Below are 21222 nucleotides of genomic sequence, written 5' to 3' on the forward strand. Positions count from 1 at the left end.
CTCAGTGGGCCCTGCCTTGTATACTTATCTTAAGTATATATGCAGATCATTTCAGCTGACTCCTCTCGATCCAGAACAACACCAGTTCTTTTCTGGGGTCCTACCATATTTTTGAGCTCTTAACCTTGTCACAGAAAGTGAAACATTAAATAAGGTACTTTGCTTTACATGCTAAGTCATTTTTTCTACATAAATTCAAACTAAACAGATAATACTGTATATTTCTGCTTAACTATTTAATGTGTATATTATGGCGACATATTAATTATTGTTTTTTTTTAACTGCTAATTGCACCTTCCAGACCAGCAGGTTGCAGCTGATGGTTCCCAGCCGGAACTATTGGGACCCTGCTACCTATAAGGGAGCATGAAGCCTGTAAGGTGCTTTAGATGTTTCCATCTTTAAAAGACTTGGCCCATTGATTCAGTGCCTCTAGAACAGGCATGTCAAACTCACTACCATTGGTGGGCTGCTTCGACTGCCATACATACGTGTGTCAGCGGGCCGCACTGTAACATACTGAAATCTTTAAAAAATGTAACACTTAAAGTTTAAAGAAAAGCAATTTATTTCCATACAATCTCCGTACAACAGCGTACAATTAGAGTCTTAGCCTCTTAGCTAGGTCCTTATATTATTATATTATATTCATTATATTATATTCATTGCTTATATAGGAGTCTTACGGTGTGAGATCTATTTCTTTTGTCCCGACACTTGGCATCTCTTGTTAGTAACCAGTTCGTCAATATCAGGCTTGAAATCTTGTGCAGCTGCAACTTTTATGAGGGTTGAAAGGTGCTCGACGGTAAGTCTTGAGCGATGTGGGGTTTTGGTAGGTTTCATTAACGAAAACAATTGCTCATAAAGGTAAGTGCTTCCAAACATTGACAGTACTCTCTTTGCCAACTTACAGATCTGCATATACGAGGGTGGCAGGTAAGCATACAAGCCTGGCACACCAACTTCATTGTATTTTGCCTTCAGAATAGAATCTAACTGCAGTTCAATCAATTCCATTTGGATATTCTCAGCCGCATTCTCAACGTTGTAAGAGTATGGTGATGTAAACAACTCAAAGTCCTGTTCGTGTGAACTGAAATCACGAAAACGGTTGTTGAATTCATTGCTCAGTAATTCAAGTTGGAAAACAAATCCTCCAAAAATCAAATTTTAATTTACTAAGTTTACTTCAAAGTTTATATTGTAAAATAAGCCGATATGCAAAAAGCCCCCTGACCTACACTAATTTTACAAATTCAAAATCACAAAAATTTGTTAATAAACAACTCACCAACTTCTCACATCCACTTTAGATCTTCAGCTGTAGTCTGCACTAACTGATCGTTACAATACTAGCACAAAATTACATAAAACTAGAGCAAAAAAACGTTAAAATATGCAAGCTATTACTACTCATGATGCTCAGTTCTGCCCAGTGGCCAGTCTCAGCATCCCAGCCAGTAGTGTAGCCTGCCAGGGGCGGCCCTAGGCTCATGGCGGGCTTGGGCAGAGAAAGAATCGGTGGCACCTTCGCCTGCCAATGTCAATATGGTATCTTATGCACGGCGGATGGCCACGTCTGTTGCGGACACTGCATAGCCGCCTCGTGCTCATGACACACTTTTATATGCGCGTGTCCATAACTTGAAAACCAAGTGGCGGCCCATGATATTCTCATTACGCCAGAACTTTATAATACTACATATAGCTTATTGCTTTGACTCGAGCGACATTAGTAAATACAGCGTACTAATTAACAAGAAACACAATGTTTTTCGGCCGCATTGCCGTCAGCTGTGTCGTTATTTTCTCTTTCTGTTTTATATTCAGTTTATATTGGCGTGGCGGCCCTGTGCAGGTGCACAGTTTGCACATGCCTAAGGCCGCCCCTGCTGCCAGGCTGCTGCAGCCTAGCACTTCAGTTGCGACATCGCGGCTCATTAACTTTGGACTAGGCTCGTGGCTATACTAGCAGATGACGTTTCCAGTACCGTAATGCCATGGGAAAACGTGCTTTTGTCAGAAGGCAGAAGTAAGAAAAGTTAATAAGTAACGCCGAAGATGCAGAATGATTCAATCACAAATGATAGTAATCATTTTGTACAAGTTTAGTGCTAACTAGGATCTGTCATGCAGGCAGCACAGATTTCTGTTGCGGGCCGCATGTGGCCTGGGGGCCGCGTGTTTGACATGCCTGCTCTAGAAGCTACCAAAGTTAATGCCAGCCTAGTGGCTTTACAGATATGGGAGACCATCCTTGAATGAAGTTTAAGTGACAGTCCTTTCTTGTACAAAAAATGGCTAGAATCAAAATGTGAGCTAGCCTTGCACAAGGATAGATTTTGCTATTATATATGTTAATAATTGGGTGTTCCTGGTAGTCATAATTTAGTTAATATGCTCACTATTGTTTCAATAATATTATTTACAAATATTAAATATTGGGCAGCATGGTGACACAGTGGTAGCATTGCCGATTTGCAACAAGAAGACCAGATTTTGCACTCCATGTGCCCCATATGTGGATTTTGCATGTTCTCCTCATGTCCATGAGGGTTTATCTTGGTGCTCTGGGTTCCTCCCACAGACCAAAGACTTACAGGTTAGGTGTGTTGGCATTGCTAAATTGCTTCTTGTGTGTGTGTGTTTGTGCGTGTGTGTGTGTTCATCCTATAATGATGGACTGGCACCCTGTTGTTCCTGCCTTGCTCCTAGTGATTGCTGGGATAGGCTCTAGATGCCCCACAACTCTGCCATAGACATGTGGGTAAAGATGATAGAGAGATGGATGGATGTTTAGTATTTTTCCTTCTTGACTGAATAATGACAAACACCTTAAGAATGTTTAGTGTTTCTTCCTTATTATTGATGGGGGAGAACTTAGACAGTTTATTTTTGTGTATTCTCACGATTGGTAACATAAACTGTAGCCTGGTTCAGATTACTTTCCATGCAAAGAAGTGTTTTTTAATTAAATAGAACCATAAATGATATTTTTACACTTACTTAATCTAGATGTAGATATAGAAATTTATCGTGGTGCCATTCGACACAAGGGACGAAATAAACCTATATTGGATGGCTGTTTATAGCAGGTCATACTATGCATACGCATACACACACAAAGTAACACTGCTTCCAATTCAGTTTCACCAATTAACCAACCAAATACATATTTTGGATATAGGAAGACAGTAGGAGTACATAGTGATAAACCCCACATAGACATGAAGGGAATGTGCAAACTCCACAGAGAAGGTTAATGGCAGGTGATTGTTTTCCTGCACTCTGGAGAGGTAACATACAGTAGCTTACCACTCTGCCACCATTTCATAAAGAAAATATGTTTTTATTTATAAAAATAAATGTCACTGCATTGAGCACACTATTAACCGTCACTTTCAAACATCTAGTGGCACATACTAATATGAATTAGTGAATAAATGATATTTTCGATAATTTGGAAATCTTTTAAGCTTACATATCCTGTCCTGTGTTAGCTCCTGCCTTTATTGTCTTGGTTCCATGTTTTTTTAGCAACCTTTAATCTCAGTAAGTGAGTCAAAAAATGAATGGAAGGACTTAAGCTAACAGAAAGTCTGATCTAGTAATGAAGCACATGTCTGCTAAATAAAAGTAAAATAAAATAAACTTGTGTTGACTCATGGCTTGATTTAAACCATTTACATTACATGAGCTTCCTTAGTAAATAAAGTGGCATGATTTGAATAATACAGTAATATAATTTAATTTGAAATGAAACCAAAGCCGGATGTCATAAGGACTGCATTAAACGGTGAACCCCCATGCCCCCACACCTCCTTCCAAAAGGATATCATGAGGTGAGGAGTTGTCATGGTAGCAAGATATTTCAGTAAGTGAAGCCAAAAATACTTTGGAGAGTATGTGTATGCTTGTGATTTGTGTGAATGTCTGCAGCCCACTGTTTATGCCTTGAACAATTCTGGGAAAATAACTCCTTGAACATTGTCAGCAAACAATAACTTTTTAATGTGTGCTTTACATTGATATATACAGTATACCTTCAAACAACAATTTACAAAAAAATAACAAAAAATGTTAGCATACTCAGTGCTGCTGGAAATTATTTTCTAAGAAATAAATGTAAGTGAACACAGTTTAGAGGTTCCACATATAACTGTAATATATGGAGGTTATATAAAGATTTTTAATATCTGTGCTATGAATCCATTGTTAAGTCTGATTTTTTTTTTTCCAAATGTTTTTTTAATGTGAAACCAGTTCTTGTATCAATCAAACACGTTAACTTTTAAATAGTTGGTACAGCTTCTGTACTGGTAATCATAGAAAATGCTGTAATGTACAATTTAGTTCTTTTGAAACACTAAAGTCAGTTATTGTTGCCATTACTTACAGTACAGAGGTGTTTTTTTTAATCCATCTGCAAAACTTTCTTATTGATCTCACCCTCTCATTGGTCCACTTCATTTTTATCCCCTTCATTTAGGGAGTTAGATGCTCCCCAGGCTTGCATGTGGGACAATAAATGTATACATGCCGTACTGTGTGCATTCCCAAACCCATTTTGTTGAAATAAATAACAGAGAAAACAAATTGCAGATTTGTTCTCAAATTGTACACCAGCTGGAGTTTCCAATGCAAAAAAGGAGAGCAGGAATATAATTAATGACATGTTCCACTAAAACTAATCTAATTAAGAAATTGGAAGAAACAAGAACAGTAATCTTTGGGATTAAAAGTAAGAGCCACTGTTCTAAAAACCAGTCAGGTTATATCTGTCATATTTGCTGAGTTCTAATATTCAGAAGGGTGTATTTTCTGGAACCCCTTCATTCACTTACCCATTTTTTTTTACTACAGAATTGTAGATGACTGGTGAAATAGAAACCAATGCTGAACAAGTTGCCAGTCAATTTAAGGGTACCTTACATTAAAATTCTTGGCCATTTTAAACTCTGTAATAAATCTAACAGAAATATTACCTAGAGTATACCCAGATAAAATTCACCAGAACAATGGGAGATTATGCAAGTTTACACGAGAAAGGGACCATGCCAGGAATTTAACAAGTGACCTTGAAATTGGCAGAGAGTAGCACCAGCTTCAGTGCCTTCTTGCCATCTGTTTGTGAGTCACAGATTTACAAATGAAATGCGCACTTTACAAATATCATAAGATATGTCAGGATTCACTAATTGCTAAAGTGAATTCCAAAGCTAGAAGCCCATTCCATGGCAATTTGCTTGTCTCACTCATATACTAGTCTATGTGGGTCACTGTGCCTTTGCCATCAAACCAGGGGAGTAAAAGACCTTTCATTCTGTCAATGTTTGTGTACATTTTTAAGACTCATTATGGTGTGTCGCTAGTTAAATCAACATTGTGATTGCAAAGTTTTCCAATTGTGTTCTTTCCCAGACCTTCCCCTACATGTACTTGTCTAGTATAACCTGTAGGATCTCTGATCACACTGATGTGACATGTAAAGTAAGTCAAAAAATACTTCAATGTGCTATTGGCCTTAATAAATGTTGCACTGCAGTGCTGCTAAATTAACTGGGCTTTGTTTAGCATTTTGAGTCAAGGCAGTCAGAGACGAAAAATCAATTTTTATTACCAGGGGATTAGAAATGCCATTAGTTGGCTCTACATATTTTTTCCATGTAAATTAAAAAAATATTTTTAACATTTTCTTTTATTGCATTTAAGTAAAAGGCTTTGGTTTATATGTATGAAATTTTGCTTAAGGCATTTAAACAAAAAATGTGAATGTTTCAAATATTAGTACATGTCTTGTGCTTTGTTTGTGGCAGTATGGTTCTCAGAAGATTTTGTATGTACAGTATGAATTTATTTCTTTTATGTTTTTGTACAGTTTTTTTGTTTAATTGCTTTAAATAATCCCTCTTTTCAGATATCAGATTGTAATCTATATCCAGATATCTCCATTGTTGAAGTCCCCCCCCCGTGATTCATGTCTGAACTGCTTCCAGGTTAGATTACATTTCACCTATTTCAATGAAAGATTGCTTTCTCACTTGTGTCTCTGAAAATGTGTATTCAACAATTATTGTTTTTACTGTTCGAAACTAGTATATTTAAAAGAAGGAAAAAATTAACATTTAGGGAATATTATGTCTTAATCTGTGTGATAATGACACAACAGAACAATAAAATCTTCTAAGATGTACAGTAATAGCCATATTATTTGTTACTCCAACTCAAACTGTTGCTTTTAAAATCCTGAAGATAAGGGCTTTGTACCGTTTTGTTCCCAAAAATCATGTGCTAGCAAGTGTGAAGAATAATTTTCAAATAGTGTTCCAAAGCACAAAAACAGTAGATATTTTAAGTTTATCTCAGTTACATCATATTTATTTCCAAAATCAACTTACTCCAATTCAGGGTTGATGGAGGGCCAGAGCCTTTCTTGGCAGCATGTAGAATAGTTTAAGAATGTACATTCCATGAGAAGTCATAGCTGAGGCCTTCTCTGGGTACAAGGCACAAAACATCCTTACATGGGACAGCAGCCCATTGTAGAGCACAGTTTTGCACACTGCCAGACAAGCCATTATCTGCAGGTCTTTGGGATGTGGGAATAGTCATAGTTCTGTAGAAAAAATGACTTACACAATGTCATGCAGTCAGCCACAGGGACAGAATATGAGCTGGAGACTTTGGGGATCTGAGTCATCAGTGCTAACTGCTAGGCCACTGTGCTTGATCTTCAACATTACGAAATGTATTATACTAATATTTAATATTCATGAGGTTGCCTACAAGAAAGTATTAGATTTGGATTTTTAGCTCCATCATCTGGATTTCACCTAAAATAAATTCTTCTAGTGGTTCTTCTAGTAGTGAGGATTATCGTTACTGGTACTGCAATCTTTGTTCTTGTCCTTGTTGACATTTTAATTTATAGAAGTCTTCCATACCAATTCCTCCACAATTACTTAAAAAAAATTTCACCACACTGAGGTACTTAATATGATTTTTGTTCAACACGCCTGTGTTGCATCCAGTCCCTGCCAGTGCCAAAAACAAATATTGCATAGAGAATTCTCAAATGTCCTGCTTAGAGCTTAGTGGTTGCTTTGCCAACCCACCTTTCACACCTTGATTTTATTTACTTGTGTTCTTCTATATTTTCACCTTGGGATTGCTTGCACAGATCAAGCTAATAGCACGAAACATTCTGTAAAAACACTATACGTTTCCTATTTGTTAATAGATTCTAAAAGCTGATTGAGCTTTTTTCTCTTTGTTATATGCTAGTACTTAATGCTTCTCTATTTCTGTTTCCAGTTGAGTCCTCCATGGAGATCATGTCTGTATATGTGGCTTCAAATGGCAGCACGACAGATGTGGTGAATCGGAATGCCCATGCAACACCCCCCAACTCTCTGAGCCTACGTTCCTCTCACAATGAACTGCTCAATACTGAGGTAAAGCATACTGAGGTCAAGAACAACACACCACCTAAATGTCGCAAGAAGTACGCCATGACTAGTATTCAGAGTGCCATGGGTTTGAGTGAACCATCAGCACAACCCTTATTGAGTGGCAATTCACCCTCTTCCACTGCCAACTCTTCCACATCTGCAAACCCTAAACTAGCCAAAAATGGGGAAAACCAGCTGCGCAAAGCAGCCGAGCAGGATATGAACAAAAATCTTACCACATCTTCAACAGGTGGTGGTCGCAACATAATCTCAGAGAAACTAGAGGGCAAAGAGACCAAAGCACAGGAACCTCCCTTTTCTGGATCAGTTCAACCTAGGAGAACCAAGAGCTTCCTTAATTACTATGGCAGCAGTGATGGGTCTGCTGGGGAGGAAGAACCCTTACTTGTGGAAGAGTTATCCAACAAGATCAAGGAACCTCCTGCATCAGAAGTATTGCTGAATGGTGACTTCTTGCCCAGTAAAAATCAGAATAGGCCATCTAGTCCAGAAGAAAGCCAGATGTCTTGTGCTTCCTCCAGCCCAGAAACTAAAAAGGATCATCCTAAAACAGGAGCAAAAACAGACTGTGCACTCAACCGAATCCAAAATTTGGCCCACAGTGATGAAGACTCCAGCTGGACAACCCTGTCCCAGGACAGTGCCTCTCCCAGCTCACCAGAGGAAGCAGGTAATGTACTGTTTGAGTTTATTTTGTCACTTGTTGTGTCAGGAATGTAGGGTATGCTATAGTCACCCTATTGTTTCTGTGAAGTTTGATCCAATCAAATTCATGTGTCCCATTTTGTTTTTTATTACATTCAAATGATTTACTAACTCTGTGATGTTGTGGGACTCTGGTCAGCTAGAAAAATTTAGGGGGGGTGGGGGTTTGAACACTTTTAATGTTAGTTGCAAATGTTCCGTCTTACTGAAACATTTATTAGGATACACGTTTGCACTTTCTTCAAAGAAATAGATGACAGAGAGGAAACCCACAAACAAATTAAGAACTGTGTTTTATTCTGGTGTGATTCATTATTTTACATTTTCATTTTTCAGTCATAGAATAAAGTTTTTCTAAGTGTTGTCAAATTATAAAACCATTGTTTGTGGTTTTCTCAACGTGAAATGCTTATGGGCTACTTTGCCTATCTGGCCCACAGAACCTTCACACCCCTTTTAATTTAAAATATAAAAAGCTATTACAAGTTTTTCAGTTTACTTTTTAAAGATACTGTGATGTGTAATAGATAATACTTGATTTTTATTTAGATTTTTAGTTGTTTCAATAATTGTTGAGTTAATATGTTTTCATGTTGGATTGGTTTAGGTGGTTGTTTCAAACACATTAAATGGTGCTTTAAGCTACTAATTTTCCAAGAGGAAGGTAAAGTAGCAGTATTTAGAACTTTAGAATTACTGCTTTCTGTGTTAGATTGCATCATCTACATATTGCTGAGGTGTTAAAAACATAAAAAGGCATAAGGCAGATATTTTGTCTCATGACTTTAATGTTTTATGTATTTTATTTTTGTTTTCTCCTTTTTAATTCAGTTCATTTTTAACTCTTTCAAGTCTCATGTTTGGCTTCTCCTTTGTGTGATTGTTTTGCAATGCCTCTTTCTTATTTAAAATTTGGAATCCTCTAAAGGGCTTTTATCTCCTGTTTCTCTGATACTTCAAAATTGTCTGCTATGAAAAGATCACTTTGAAAATGTTTTTCTTAATTTTGCAGTGTTTTTACTGAAGTCAGTGTGTGGCAATATTAGTTTATTGTTCTGTAAAGTATTCTTGGTGGGGTTTATTAATATTTTCTTCAAGAAAAAAGCTTACTTTTGTTATTCTTATGTTATTACCATCCCACAACACCATTTTTTTGTTGTTGTTTATGGGCTCCGTCATTTCATGGGTTGCTTTGCTAAGATGCATCTTTTATTTGCTGGAGGGGGATGGTAATGTTCGTCATGATGTCTGACATCATTAATACAACAGTTAAAATACTGAGATGTGGATAATTGCTAAAACTCAAAACCTTACATCTTGTTTTCCTAATTTTGTTATTCTGGGTTTGAATCTCTTGCTTACCACTTTCTGACTATAACATTCCTTAACATCCTTAACATAGTCCTTAACATTCATTCATGTATTTGTCACTCTTTGTTGGTAATTTAGTAGTTGTTCTATGAAACTAGTTTTTGTTGACATAAACATGCTGAAATGACAGGAGCCTTTACAAATACTGTTTACTATTACACTAATACCTTAAAAAGGGAGGAAGCCCTCTTATGTTTTCAGGATATGTTTAAACCTGTAAATACACTAAAGAAATTTGAGGGGAGCCACATTTAAGATTAAACCAGTATTCTCTTCCTTGCAAAAAATGTTGTGGAAATAGAGAACAAACCAGACTGAAGCTGAATACTGTGACAGATTTATAAAAACACATAAATAGAATATTTGGTAAACATAACTATTAGCTAGCCATGCTTGATGGGCTGAGTCACTGTCCTATTGTTTGTAAAATGTGTTTAGCCCTGGTTTAGCTCTTGGGAGACAAAAGTAACAAGACTCCCAGAACATGACTCTCTTCTCTAACCTGTTCCTAGAGTGTGCTACAGTGCACTGTGATAACTACAGGAATAACTTATTAAAATTAATCAAAACAATTGATATTTCTTACATTATTTGAGAAAGTACATGTTTAGAATTATATTTCTGATCTGGAAACACTGTTTCTAAGTCGCTAGGGAGATAAAGAATATAGTCACAATCTGCTTTCAATTCGATGGTTCAGTTGGCGAAATATACAAAAATGGACACTATGTCAGTGGCTACAAATCAGACTGTTTTGTTAGTTAAAAATCCTACACCTCTAATCTTATTATTATAGCTAAAATGAAATAGTCAAGCAACTAGTCAGTCTTTTTTCAGCTGAATTTGATTCTTGCCTTTTAAAAGTCTCTCCTGCAAAATTACTGTGCCTATCCTTAAGCAGATGAACCATGAGAGCAGTTTTTCATTCTAAGATTGTGATATATTTAATAATTCAGCTTGCAAAATATATTAAGTAATCAGAATTGTACTGATTCTGCCTTCTAGGGACATCTTTTAAAAATTAAATAAAAAAGTGAGACCTTTTGAATCTTTACCATCAGTTTCACTATTGTTATTGGTAAGACTTGCAATTGGTAGAACAATCTGTAAGCTACAGAGTAACAGTTCCTCCCCATTTTTTCCTGCTTAAACGAGGCTAAAAACCCTAATATGCCCAGAGGCTAAAACTCATAAAACATCCCTCCCCAACAACAATGAGTGATACCAACACATTTTTATAATAGTGCAGTCCTACTAGAACAGAACTGAGCTACAGTTACCAGTCACACACACACACACACACACACACACACACACACACACACACACACACACACACACACACACATATCTAAACAAAATAATACAGTATTAGCTGCTGAAAGTAAAATACAGAGTAATTAGTAACTTAATCCTAGTTTCATTAACAAGATACCAGAAGGAAAAAAGAAGAAAAAGAAATGTGAGAAGAAGAAGGAAAAAAATTTACAAAAATATTCTTACAAAATCTGATATTAAATTCTAATATTCCCAGAATATTTCATGAGTGAGTAGTATAATATCACAAAAAGTGTAAAATATGGATCTCAGATAAGTTATCAAACTCATATATCAGTAAAGATGGAAAATAGATGTAATATTTATACATCTAAAAAATACTAATAATAATGGTTATTAATATATATTATTATACTATGTACTATTAACAAAAGGGGCAGAATGGTGGCACAGTGGTAGCACTGCTGCCTCACAGTAAGGAGACCTGGGTTTGCTTCCCGGGTCCTCCCTACATGGAGTTTGCATGTTCTCCCTGTGTCTGCGTGGGTTTCCTCCAGGATCTCTGGTTTCCTCCCACAGTCCAAAGACATGCAGGTTAGGTGCATTGGCGATCCTAGATTGTACCTAGTGTGTGCTTGGTGTGTTTGTGTGCCTTGCCTGGGATTTGTTCCTGCCTTGCACCCTGTGTTGGCTGGGATTGGCTCCAGCAGAATACCATGACCCTGTGTTAGAATATAGCAGGTTGGATAATGACTAACTGACTATTAACAAAAGTACACAGTACTTCACTTTTCACAAACAAAATTGTTTGAAACTTTAAAATATGCTCTTTTTTATTGACATACTAATCCAGAATTATCAATAGTGCTTAGGACTTTTGCATGTTACTAAAATATTTATATACACAAATTTATAATTTTTTCTTCTCAAAGGTAAAGTGAGAAAAAAATGGAATCATATTTATATTTGTTATGTTTTTTCCCACAGCAAAGCACAAAAAGGGAAGCAGGCTTCTAAAAACTCAGAAAAACTGTCAGACTGACAATAATTTAGGTCTGGGCAAAAAAAAAAAAGAATTACAAAAAGAAAGAAACTTTAGCCAGGACATCAGTGTTATTAAGAACAAATATTACAGGCTTGCAATGTTCAGTAATGTTCTGACATTTCTGGCATTCTTTTCTTTTTTGCATTCCTCTTGTTGGAGGTTTGTATCCAATTCTGATTTGAGACAGCCCATTTGCAATCTCTGCTCCAGTCCTTAATAGGATTAATTCATGGTTTAAAAATTTTGTGAATTATTTTTTTTTTAACACTTCTTCAGTTTTCTTTGGAGAGTTGTAGAAATCAATCCTCAGCAGTGAATGAGACAAAAATGCAGCTGTTTTATGGGAGTAGACCATGAATTTAGATTTGTAAGTGTTAATTCTCATCCCAGTATTCAACTGTGAACCATTCCTATACACACTGATCTCCACAGATATAGATGTTGATTTACCAGTAAGTTTACTTCCCCATCCTTATGAGTCATGTGCTCTTAAGAGAATGAGATAACAATACGCTGTGGTAGAAATAAGGCTCTGACACTGTGTTGCTGGGCTCACTGTCTGTGATTGGATGAGGAGACAGAGAGGCCTCAGAGTATAACAATCACTTCTCTAGATTGAGGGGAGCCAGTTGAGGTGGCTTGAAGATATACAGTAGTTTGTCTGCCCAAGGGCAGACAAATACACTAAGGCACACAAATACATACTTCCCTCGGGAAGTGTACAAGATATATTTATTTAAGGAATGATTCTTAACCAACTGAGGACAATTTTTCTACTTTTTTGCTTTAAAACAATTACTTAATACTCTAAGGAGAATAATATTTTAGGATAGAGGTTTCATGTTGACATGACTATTTGGCCAACTAGTGGCAACATACTGCCTGAATAATTGTAGCAGTGGTAAACCCTGGATTAAATAAAAAAGACAGATACACTAAGTCCTACTTTCAAATGGTGTTTTGTTGGTTAACCAAGCAGTGGTGTGCAGACGTTATTGACAGTTACAGGTAAATGTTAATGGTCAGAAGACTTGTAGCCATCTGATTACATCTAGAATGCAGTAGACATTTTTTTTTAACTAACTGAAAAGTATTATTTTAAAGAAGTAAAAAGCATTTAGTGTGTAACTACTGTTATAATAAAAATAATATATTTTTGAGACCTTTCTGTCAAAGTTTTAATATCCTTTCTGATAGTTTTAATATCCTATTTTGTTAACTTCTTGGATTGAAATCAATTTTTGTGTGCTTATTTCAAAAAGCAATGCTGTTATGAAAAGCTAAGACTGATTAACATATTATCAGGTCTAAAGTCACCTTATCCAGTGCAGGCTTGTACTACATCAGCTGCCAGGATGTGATTTGTTTTGAATTGTCTGTATTTATGTATGTTATTGTATATGATTATGTTTGTGGCTGAATGTTATTCACACTGGCTATAGCAAAATAATTTTAAAGCATAATGTCATTTTGTAATCTTCATTCAAAGGTCAGGAGTGAAAGGTTTGCTGTCTTTACTATATATATACAGTATACTATATATATACTATATATATAAGAGAGTCTCTCTCTCTCTCTAATTCTGGTTTTCACAAAACTATTTAGAGAATTAATGTGCCTGTGCTCCTTAAATCACAGCTAACTTTCACCAGTGCCTGAAAATTGAACATTAGAACAATCTAGATGAGAACAGACCACTAAGCCCAGCAAAGCTCGCCAGTCCTATCCACTTAATTCTTCCAAAATAATGTAAAGTCTAGTTTTGAAAGACCTAGTGTCTTCCACACTAGCTGGTAGCATATGTCATGTGTCTATGGTTCTCTTTGTGAAGAAAAACTTCCCTAATGTGTGTGCGAAATTTACCCTTAACAAGTTTCCAACTACAGTATGTCCCCATGTTCTTGCTGAACGCCTTTTAAAGTAGCAACTTCAATCAACTGTACTAATTTCCTTCATAATTTTGAACACTTCAGTCATGTCTTCTCTTAATCATCTTTTGGTTAAACTGAAAACGCTCAGCAGCACTTCTAATCTTTTCTCATACTTTATCCCCTGTAGCCCTGGAATCAGCCTAGTCGCTCTTTTCTGGACTTTTGCTAGTGCTGCTATGTCCTTTTTGTTACCAGGAAACCAAAACTGTACACTCTACTCCAAATTAGGCTTTACCATTGTGGCTTAAGATTAAAATAACCAAATCAAAAAAGTGCACACATTTTGTAAGTAATTCAAATGAAATCATTAAGTAATTCCAAAACTGAAATATCCTAATATGGGTGCTCACTGTGATGTGTAGAAGTAAGCTCTTAAATTTAACTTTCTATGTTCTTATCTTATAATTTGTTAAGTTGTTTTATATTGAGCAGCCCAATGGCATATTGCTGTTGCTTCACAGCTCCAGGAGACTTTGTTTAAACTGTTGGTGGCTTAATGTTTGAGTTGTGTTTTCCTGTTGTACAGATTCTGCATGCTTTTTTGGGGTTTTGAGGTTATATTCTAAATCTGAAAGATGTGCAGGTAGGATTCAATAGCAGCTCTTAGCTGGTTCTCTGTTAGTGATTGTGGGTGTGATGGTGAATGTGAAATGAAATGAACTGGCACCCTTTCCACATCTAATTTCTTCCTTGCAAATGATGCTAATGTGTGTTACTGCTTGGTGTGCATTAGAACCTGAAAAACTCAGCATAACCTAGAATTGGGTTTAGCTGATGGGATTATTGGCAGTTTTATTAGTATTTGAATTTTGCAGGTATTAACACTAGAATTACCAGAGTCTACGAAAAAACTCATAGATCCGGCCCACCTTAAATCGCTTCTTAAATCCGTTCACACCTCTCCACCAGCGTCTTTTGTCCTCTAAATGTGCTGATAAAAGACAAGCTGCCAGCAGCCGGCTATTCCATCCCCCCTCCGACTTAGAACGTGAACGCACTTTTCCCAGCTCATGCCTTGATTGATTGTCTGGGAGTGAACTGGAGTTTTAGACTTGAAATAATACATCGTTATTTGGAACACACGCATTCCATGTGTGTACCGTTTCTACAGTAATCTGTGTAAACACATTGTTAAAACAGAAACTTTTTCATATTTTAGTAATAAATGTTACAAAATGTAGGCATAAACTATAGAATGTGTAAAGCCCGAGTTCCTAAGATCAAATAAACACTTCCACAAAAGCTTCACACACCATACAACAGCTTCTGTGGCGTAGCGCGCTAAGATTTGCCTCTCAGAGCGAGTAGCTTTTCTCTGCCTCACAAACATGAGTTCAATTCCCTGCTGGGGAGGAAGTGTTACTTCTTTTTTTTCTTTTTAACCTCAAACGGACATAAAATTTGTAAATTGGTATGCACTGTCAGTTAATGAGATCGTTATATTTTCATGTGGGATGCTCCTTTTAAAATATTTTTTTAACAATTGAGACTGCAATTAACATGAACAACTGTCCTTATAACTTGTTTTTTTCAAGATCCATAACACACAGACAGACAGAGCACTGCGTAATACAGAGACAGACAGGCAGAGATATACAAATAAACAGGGAAGGCACATGTACTGAAAGAAAAAAAAAATCAACATGTGCGTTGTTCCTGCAGCACTGAATGAGCTCAGGCGCTCTAACATCAACCCTCCCCCGATCTGGCTCTCTAAGTAACAGCACAAGTACAGACGCAAACCAAGTGTAATCAAGAGTCCTGGTTCGATCCCCACTCACTCCTATATTTGCCGTTTTCAGTAGTAAGCTGCTCTTTTTGTTAATATTATACAGTACACACGCGCAGTTGATTTGTGTCTGTACTTGTGCTGTTACTTAGAGAGTCAGATCAGGGGAGGGGTGATGTTAGAGCGGGTGAGCTTATTCAGTGCTGCAGAAACAACGCACATGTTGATTTTTTTTCTTCTTTCAGTACATGTGCCTTCCCTGTTTATTTGTATATCTCTGCCTGCCTGTCTCTGTATTACGCAGTGCTCTGTCTGTCTGTGTGTTATGGATCTTGAAAAAATAAGTTATAAGGACAGTTGTTCATGTTAATTACAGTCTCAATTGTTAAAAAAATATTTTAAAAGGAGCATCCCACATGAAAATATAACTATCTCATTAACTGACAGTGCATACCAATTTACAAATTTTATGTCCGTTTGAGGTTAAAAAGAAAAAAAAGAAGTAACATTTCATCCCCAGCAGGGAATTGAACTCATGTTTGTGAGGCAGAGAAATGCTACTTGCTCTGAGAGGCAAATCTTAGCGCATTACGCCACGGAAGCTGTTGTATGGATTGTGTGAAGCTTTTGTGGAAGTGTTTATTTGATCTTAGGAACTCGGGCTTTACACATTCTATAGTTTATGCCTACATTTTGTAACATTTATTACTAAAATATGAAAAAGTTTCTGTTTTAACAATGTGTTTACACAGATTACTGTAGAAACGGTACACACATGGAATGCGTGTGTTCCAAATAACGATGTATTATTTCAAGTCTAAAACTCCAGTTCACTCCCAGACAGTCAATCAAGGCATGAGCTGGGAAAAGTGCGTTCACATTCTAAGTCGGAGGGGGGATGGAATAGCCGGCTGCTGGTAGCTTGTCTTTTATCAGCACATTTAGTGGACAAAAGACGCTGGCGGAGAGGTGTGAACGGATTTAAGAAGTGATTTAAGGTGGGCCGGATCTACGAGTTTTTTCGTAGACTCTGGTAATTCTACTGTTAAAGTGAGGGTGAAACAATGATGTAGAGGTTAGTGCTACAATCTCAAAAACTTTAAGCTTTAATTTCAGGCCAGGTCAATGTCTACTTGGTATTTTCTCACAGTGCTCCAGTCTTCTTTCACATTCCAAAAATGTGTAGATTAAGTTGATTAAAATTTCTAAACACATCCAGACTGTTAATGAATGTACACAGTGAACTGATATTCCATTCAGGATTAGTTACTGCCCAGTGCTGCCACTAAAGTCTTTAGCATACATTTATTAGAGTAAGGAAGTTCAGAAAGTGCATGAATGAGTGAAAAGGCCTTGAAGATGGAAGGAAAATGTACATCAGTATTTACGTCTTTGGACTAGGCAGCATGGCAGCATAGTAATTAGTGTTTTAGAGACCCAAATTTGTATCCAGGCTTGGCAAATGTTTGTACGTTCTGCCTTTGCACATGTTGCTTTTCAAAGGAAGTTCCAGTTTTCTGTTAAACTCCAAATATATGACCTTTAGACTAACTGGCAGCATTAAATTCAAATTGGTTCCTGCTTTATGCCCATTGTTGTTAGGATAGCCTCTGGCTTGCGCTAGCACTATGGAATAAGCATGTTCTCAAAGTGGCTATAGAGATTTATTTACTTATTAACAGTAAGCCCTAGAGATATTTACTACCTATCCATTTTATAACAACGGTGTAAACAATAGTGTGTGTTAAAGGTAAACCTGTGCTTCTTGTTCTCTGAGGATTTAAGAAACAAAACTGTTACCCCTGTGTAGCCAGGCATTTTAAGTTCTGCTCGGAAGCTATTGATCACTATGCACAGAGAGAGCATGGGGGAGGGGGAGAAGCAGAGGTGAGCAGCACTTTCTCTAATAAAAGGTTTTAAATGAAATCAATGACTCCCATTGCTGCAGTGCAGCCCTTGAAAAGGAAAAAGAATCAGAAATATCAGTCTGGATCTACTTATTTTTTCATTGTGTTTTGTGCCTTCCTTTTTGGTGTGGCCTGTCACAACTAGCGGCTACTGACTGGTGCTGCGGAGTGATTTTCAAGCTTTATGGAGATGTATTGGCTCTCCATTTTAAAGGGATTGAAAGTCTTCAGTGCTACGCAGAGTGCCTTGAAATTTATATATCAATGCTCTCCATCTGGAATCAATTCAATACAAAGTGCATTGTGTGCACACCCCTTGCCATAATTTCTTTATGGATGTTGACTGGCTAGTATATTGGAATGGGCATTCATTTATTTAGTGAACATGCATTATTTTAACTCAGATGGCTGCAGGCGGCAGTGGGGGTGGGGGTCACATTTCCAAAGTCAATTTCACTCTTTGGGTAATTAAGGTAATGCCTGTTGTGCACAACCACCCAGCTGCTGTATGAGGTTTTCAGTAGGCTTAACTGGTGGCGCAGGTACTGCTCAGCAGAGGGGCCATGAGGCTGCTGCAGCTGCTTGGAGTACTCGCCTTCAGAGAGCTTAGAGGATGCTGCTTTTGGGACAGCTGAGACTTGCTTGTAGAGATGAAAACGTGGCTTGTGAGTACTGGCTCTTCTTCACTCAAGCATCAAACCTGTGGAACTGTAGTGGGAGAATAAAGGATATTCGTACGCTTTAAAACTGTCTTGTGTGTACTGTACTTGCAAAGTATTTTTTTTTATCGTTTTGCAGCGTAAGATGTTATTAAATGACAAGCTGGCTGATGGTAAAGAGCCTCAGTTGGCAAATAATTTGTATGTAGAGCAGAGTGTTGCGTTACTTTATACCATCGTGGGATATGTTGCTAAATTTTTACTCCTCTTAAGAGAACCCAATCTCTGTTTTTTTTTTTCCGTTTCTACAGTCACTTGGTATGATGAGGTTGCTCTTTTTAAGTTTTTTGCCTCAGCCATTTATGTTGAAAATTATTTGCCAGAAGCAAACAAGCTGCAGTTTCTTTTTGCCCTGTTCAGGAAAGAACATTGTGAACTTAAAGGTGGGCATGGATTTATGAAGAGTCTGAGGTGCCCGTTTCTTTAGGTCCAACAGAGTGGCTGACTAGCAATGAGCGCTTACCTATTATAGTTGATGTAAAGAGTATTAACTAGGACTTTTGGCTTTAGCATAGGATATGATTCTATAAATTTTAGATTTTTGTTTACATTATGTACTTTGAAAACTCTGTAATGTTTATAAGAAAACAAAATTAAAAAAGAATTTGAACTAATTTATTTTAGAATGAGATACCATCAACTTTCTATATATGGACTTGATAATCTTTGCCTAATGTTTATTGAAAACCAGCTGATGTTGGACAATTGCCTAAAATATTCATACTCTTCATTGGATTAAAGTTCAGATTTTGATTCTGTCACTGCAAGTTCATCATTTTGATCCTGTAAGGAGTCACCTTCCATGTAGTGGAAACACCAGGCAAGGCCATCATGTAGGACATTCAATATTCTGTTGAGAATGATATCAGCCATGGGCAATGAGTGACACCGAGTATTGTAAACATTGAAAAACCCATGAGAATATAAGAATAACCTCCTTCATATGTATCCTCAAAACTAGTCTCACTGCTTTTCATACACTTTAAATACTTGCTGTTTTGATTTCTGAGAACGGGGATTTTATTATAGTAATCCATCTATTAATATTCTCAAGCTGTTTTCTCTTGCTCAGGATTATAGCGTATTAAAAATAATAATACTATTTTTTAATTATTCTGTTTCACACTGATCCCTCATAGTTTAATTTTACAAATCTTAATCATTAAGGGGTTAAATGGCTTAAGAAGATTTACTGTATAATTTATACTGTATATATGGCCTACAGAAGACATAATACACAGTATTGTATTGCTATTTGCATTTTTAATATACAGGGTGGGCCATTTATATGGATACACCTTAATAAAATGGGAATGGTTGGTGATATTAACTTCCTGTTTGTGGCACATTAGTATATGTGAGGGGGGAAACTTTTCAAGATGGGTGGTGACCATGGTGGCCATTTTGAAGTCGGCCATTTTGGATCCAACTTTTGTTGTTTCAATAGGAAGAGGGTCATGTGACACATCAACCTTATTGGGAATTTCACAAGAAAAACAATGGTGTGCTTGGTTTTAACGTAACTTTATTCTTTCATGAGTTATTTACAAGTTTCTGACCACTTATAAAATGTGTTCAATGTGTCAGGTCCGAGCATTCCTAGATGAACAGTTTCCTGGAAAGTGGATTGGTCGTCGTGGGCCAGTTGAATGGCCCCCAAGGTCTCCCGATCTGACCCCCTTAGACTTTTATCTTTTGGGTCATCTGAAGGCAATTGTCTATGCTGTGAAGATACGAGATGTGCAGCACCTGAAACTACGGATACTGGAAGCCTGTGCTAGCATTTCTCCTGCGGTGTTGCTATCAGTGTGTGAAGAGTGGGAGAAGAGGGTTGCATTGACAATCCAACACAATGGGCAGCACATTGAACACATTTTATAAGTGGTCAGAAACTTGTAAATAACTCATGAAAGAATAAAGGTACGTTAAAACTAAGCACACCATTGTTTTTCTTGTGAAATTCCCAATAAGTTTGATGTGTCATATGACCCTCTTCCTATTGAAAAAACAAAAGTTGGATCCAAAATGGCCGACTTCAAAATGGCCACCATGGTCACCACCCATCTTGAAAAGTTTCCCCCCTCACATATACTAATGTGCCACAAACAGGAAGTTAATATCACCAACCATTCCCATTTTATTAAGGTGTAACCATATAAATGGCCCACCCTGTACTACATCCATTTTTATTTAAGTAGCAATTTTTGCTCCCTTTTACTGAAACCCAGTGGCATTTTATAAACAAACAAGTATATTTTGCAAATTATTGAAAACAACATTTTACTGTATCAGAATAGTGAACATGACTGATTTAGACTTTTTACCTAAATACTCCACCCCAAAATGTTGTTTTTTATATGTTGTTTGTCCCCTGTAGTTTGTAGTCACATCATAAAGAAGAGCCTAAAGCCTCATAGGATTGCCTTTTTGAATTGAAGATCCACCACTTATCTTCATTCATTGGTCAAGAGTCTTGTCTTCAGTTCAAAAAGGAAACCTCATTAGGCTGTTGTTTTCTGTTTTTGAGTTAGCTGATTTCCCCGGACATATCTAATGAATAATATTTTAGCACAAAAACATGCACTTGGATATTTTCAGTATACAACTGGATAACAGGGGCCACGTTTCTGTATTCTTCACCCAACAAATAAAATCTGAGGAAACCCATGGGTCAAATGTGGTTAATTTGATCTGTTCTTGGTGTTGATCAGTTCTCTAGTGTTTTTAGAATATTATGGTTTATGTGATTCTCTGGATTTCTGACGTCTGCCTTGTTTTTGATCATGATTATTGGATTCTGCTTTTTGGAAGTTTGTTTGCTATTCGATTGCCTTTGGCTCTTTATTGTACAGGCAGAAGTTTACAAGTTTACTCTCCCTGTAAGGGCATTTGCTAATGTATTTTGGGACTTATAGTTTTGTAGCCAGTTTTCCATTTGAAGGGCCTAATCCCCCTGAAGACAACAGGGGATCTGACTGAGTCAAGTGTGCCTCTGCTGGGTGCACCATTGAGGATTCTGGCTCACTCCCCAGCCAGAAAGAAGGCTCCTGTGAAGATTGTG

General features: G+C 37.0%; 1 protein-coding gene across 10 annotated transcripts in view; it reads left to right on the plus strand.

Moving 5' to 3' along the window:
- The window catches only part of apbb2b (amyloid beta (A4) precursor protein-binding, family B, member 2b), a 342228-nt gene that overhangs the window by 122049 nt on the left and 198957 nt on the right, over positions 1–21222 (plus strand). For all 10 annotated transcript variants that reach the window (XM_051928061.1, XM_051928058.1, XM_028801948.2 and 7 more), the window contains 2 exons: positions 5922–6000; positions 7319–8146. In XM_051928061.1, the coding sequence (XP_051784021.1) occupies positions 5982–6000; positions 7319–8146 (847 nt within the window). In that variant the 5' untranslated portion in view covers positions 5922–5981. The remainder of the gene's footprint in view (positions 1–5921; positions 6001–7318; positions 8147–21222) is intronic.

Source organism: Erpetoichthys calabaricus, chromosome 5 (assembly GCF_900747795.2).
Source record: "Erpetoichthys calabaricus chromosome 5, fErpCal1.3, whole genome shotgun sequence".
In the NCBI taxonomy this organism is placed as follows: Eukaryota; Metazoa; Chordata; class Cladistia; order Polypteriformes; family Polypteridae; genus Erpetoichthys; species Erpetoichthys calabaricus.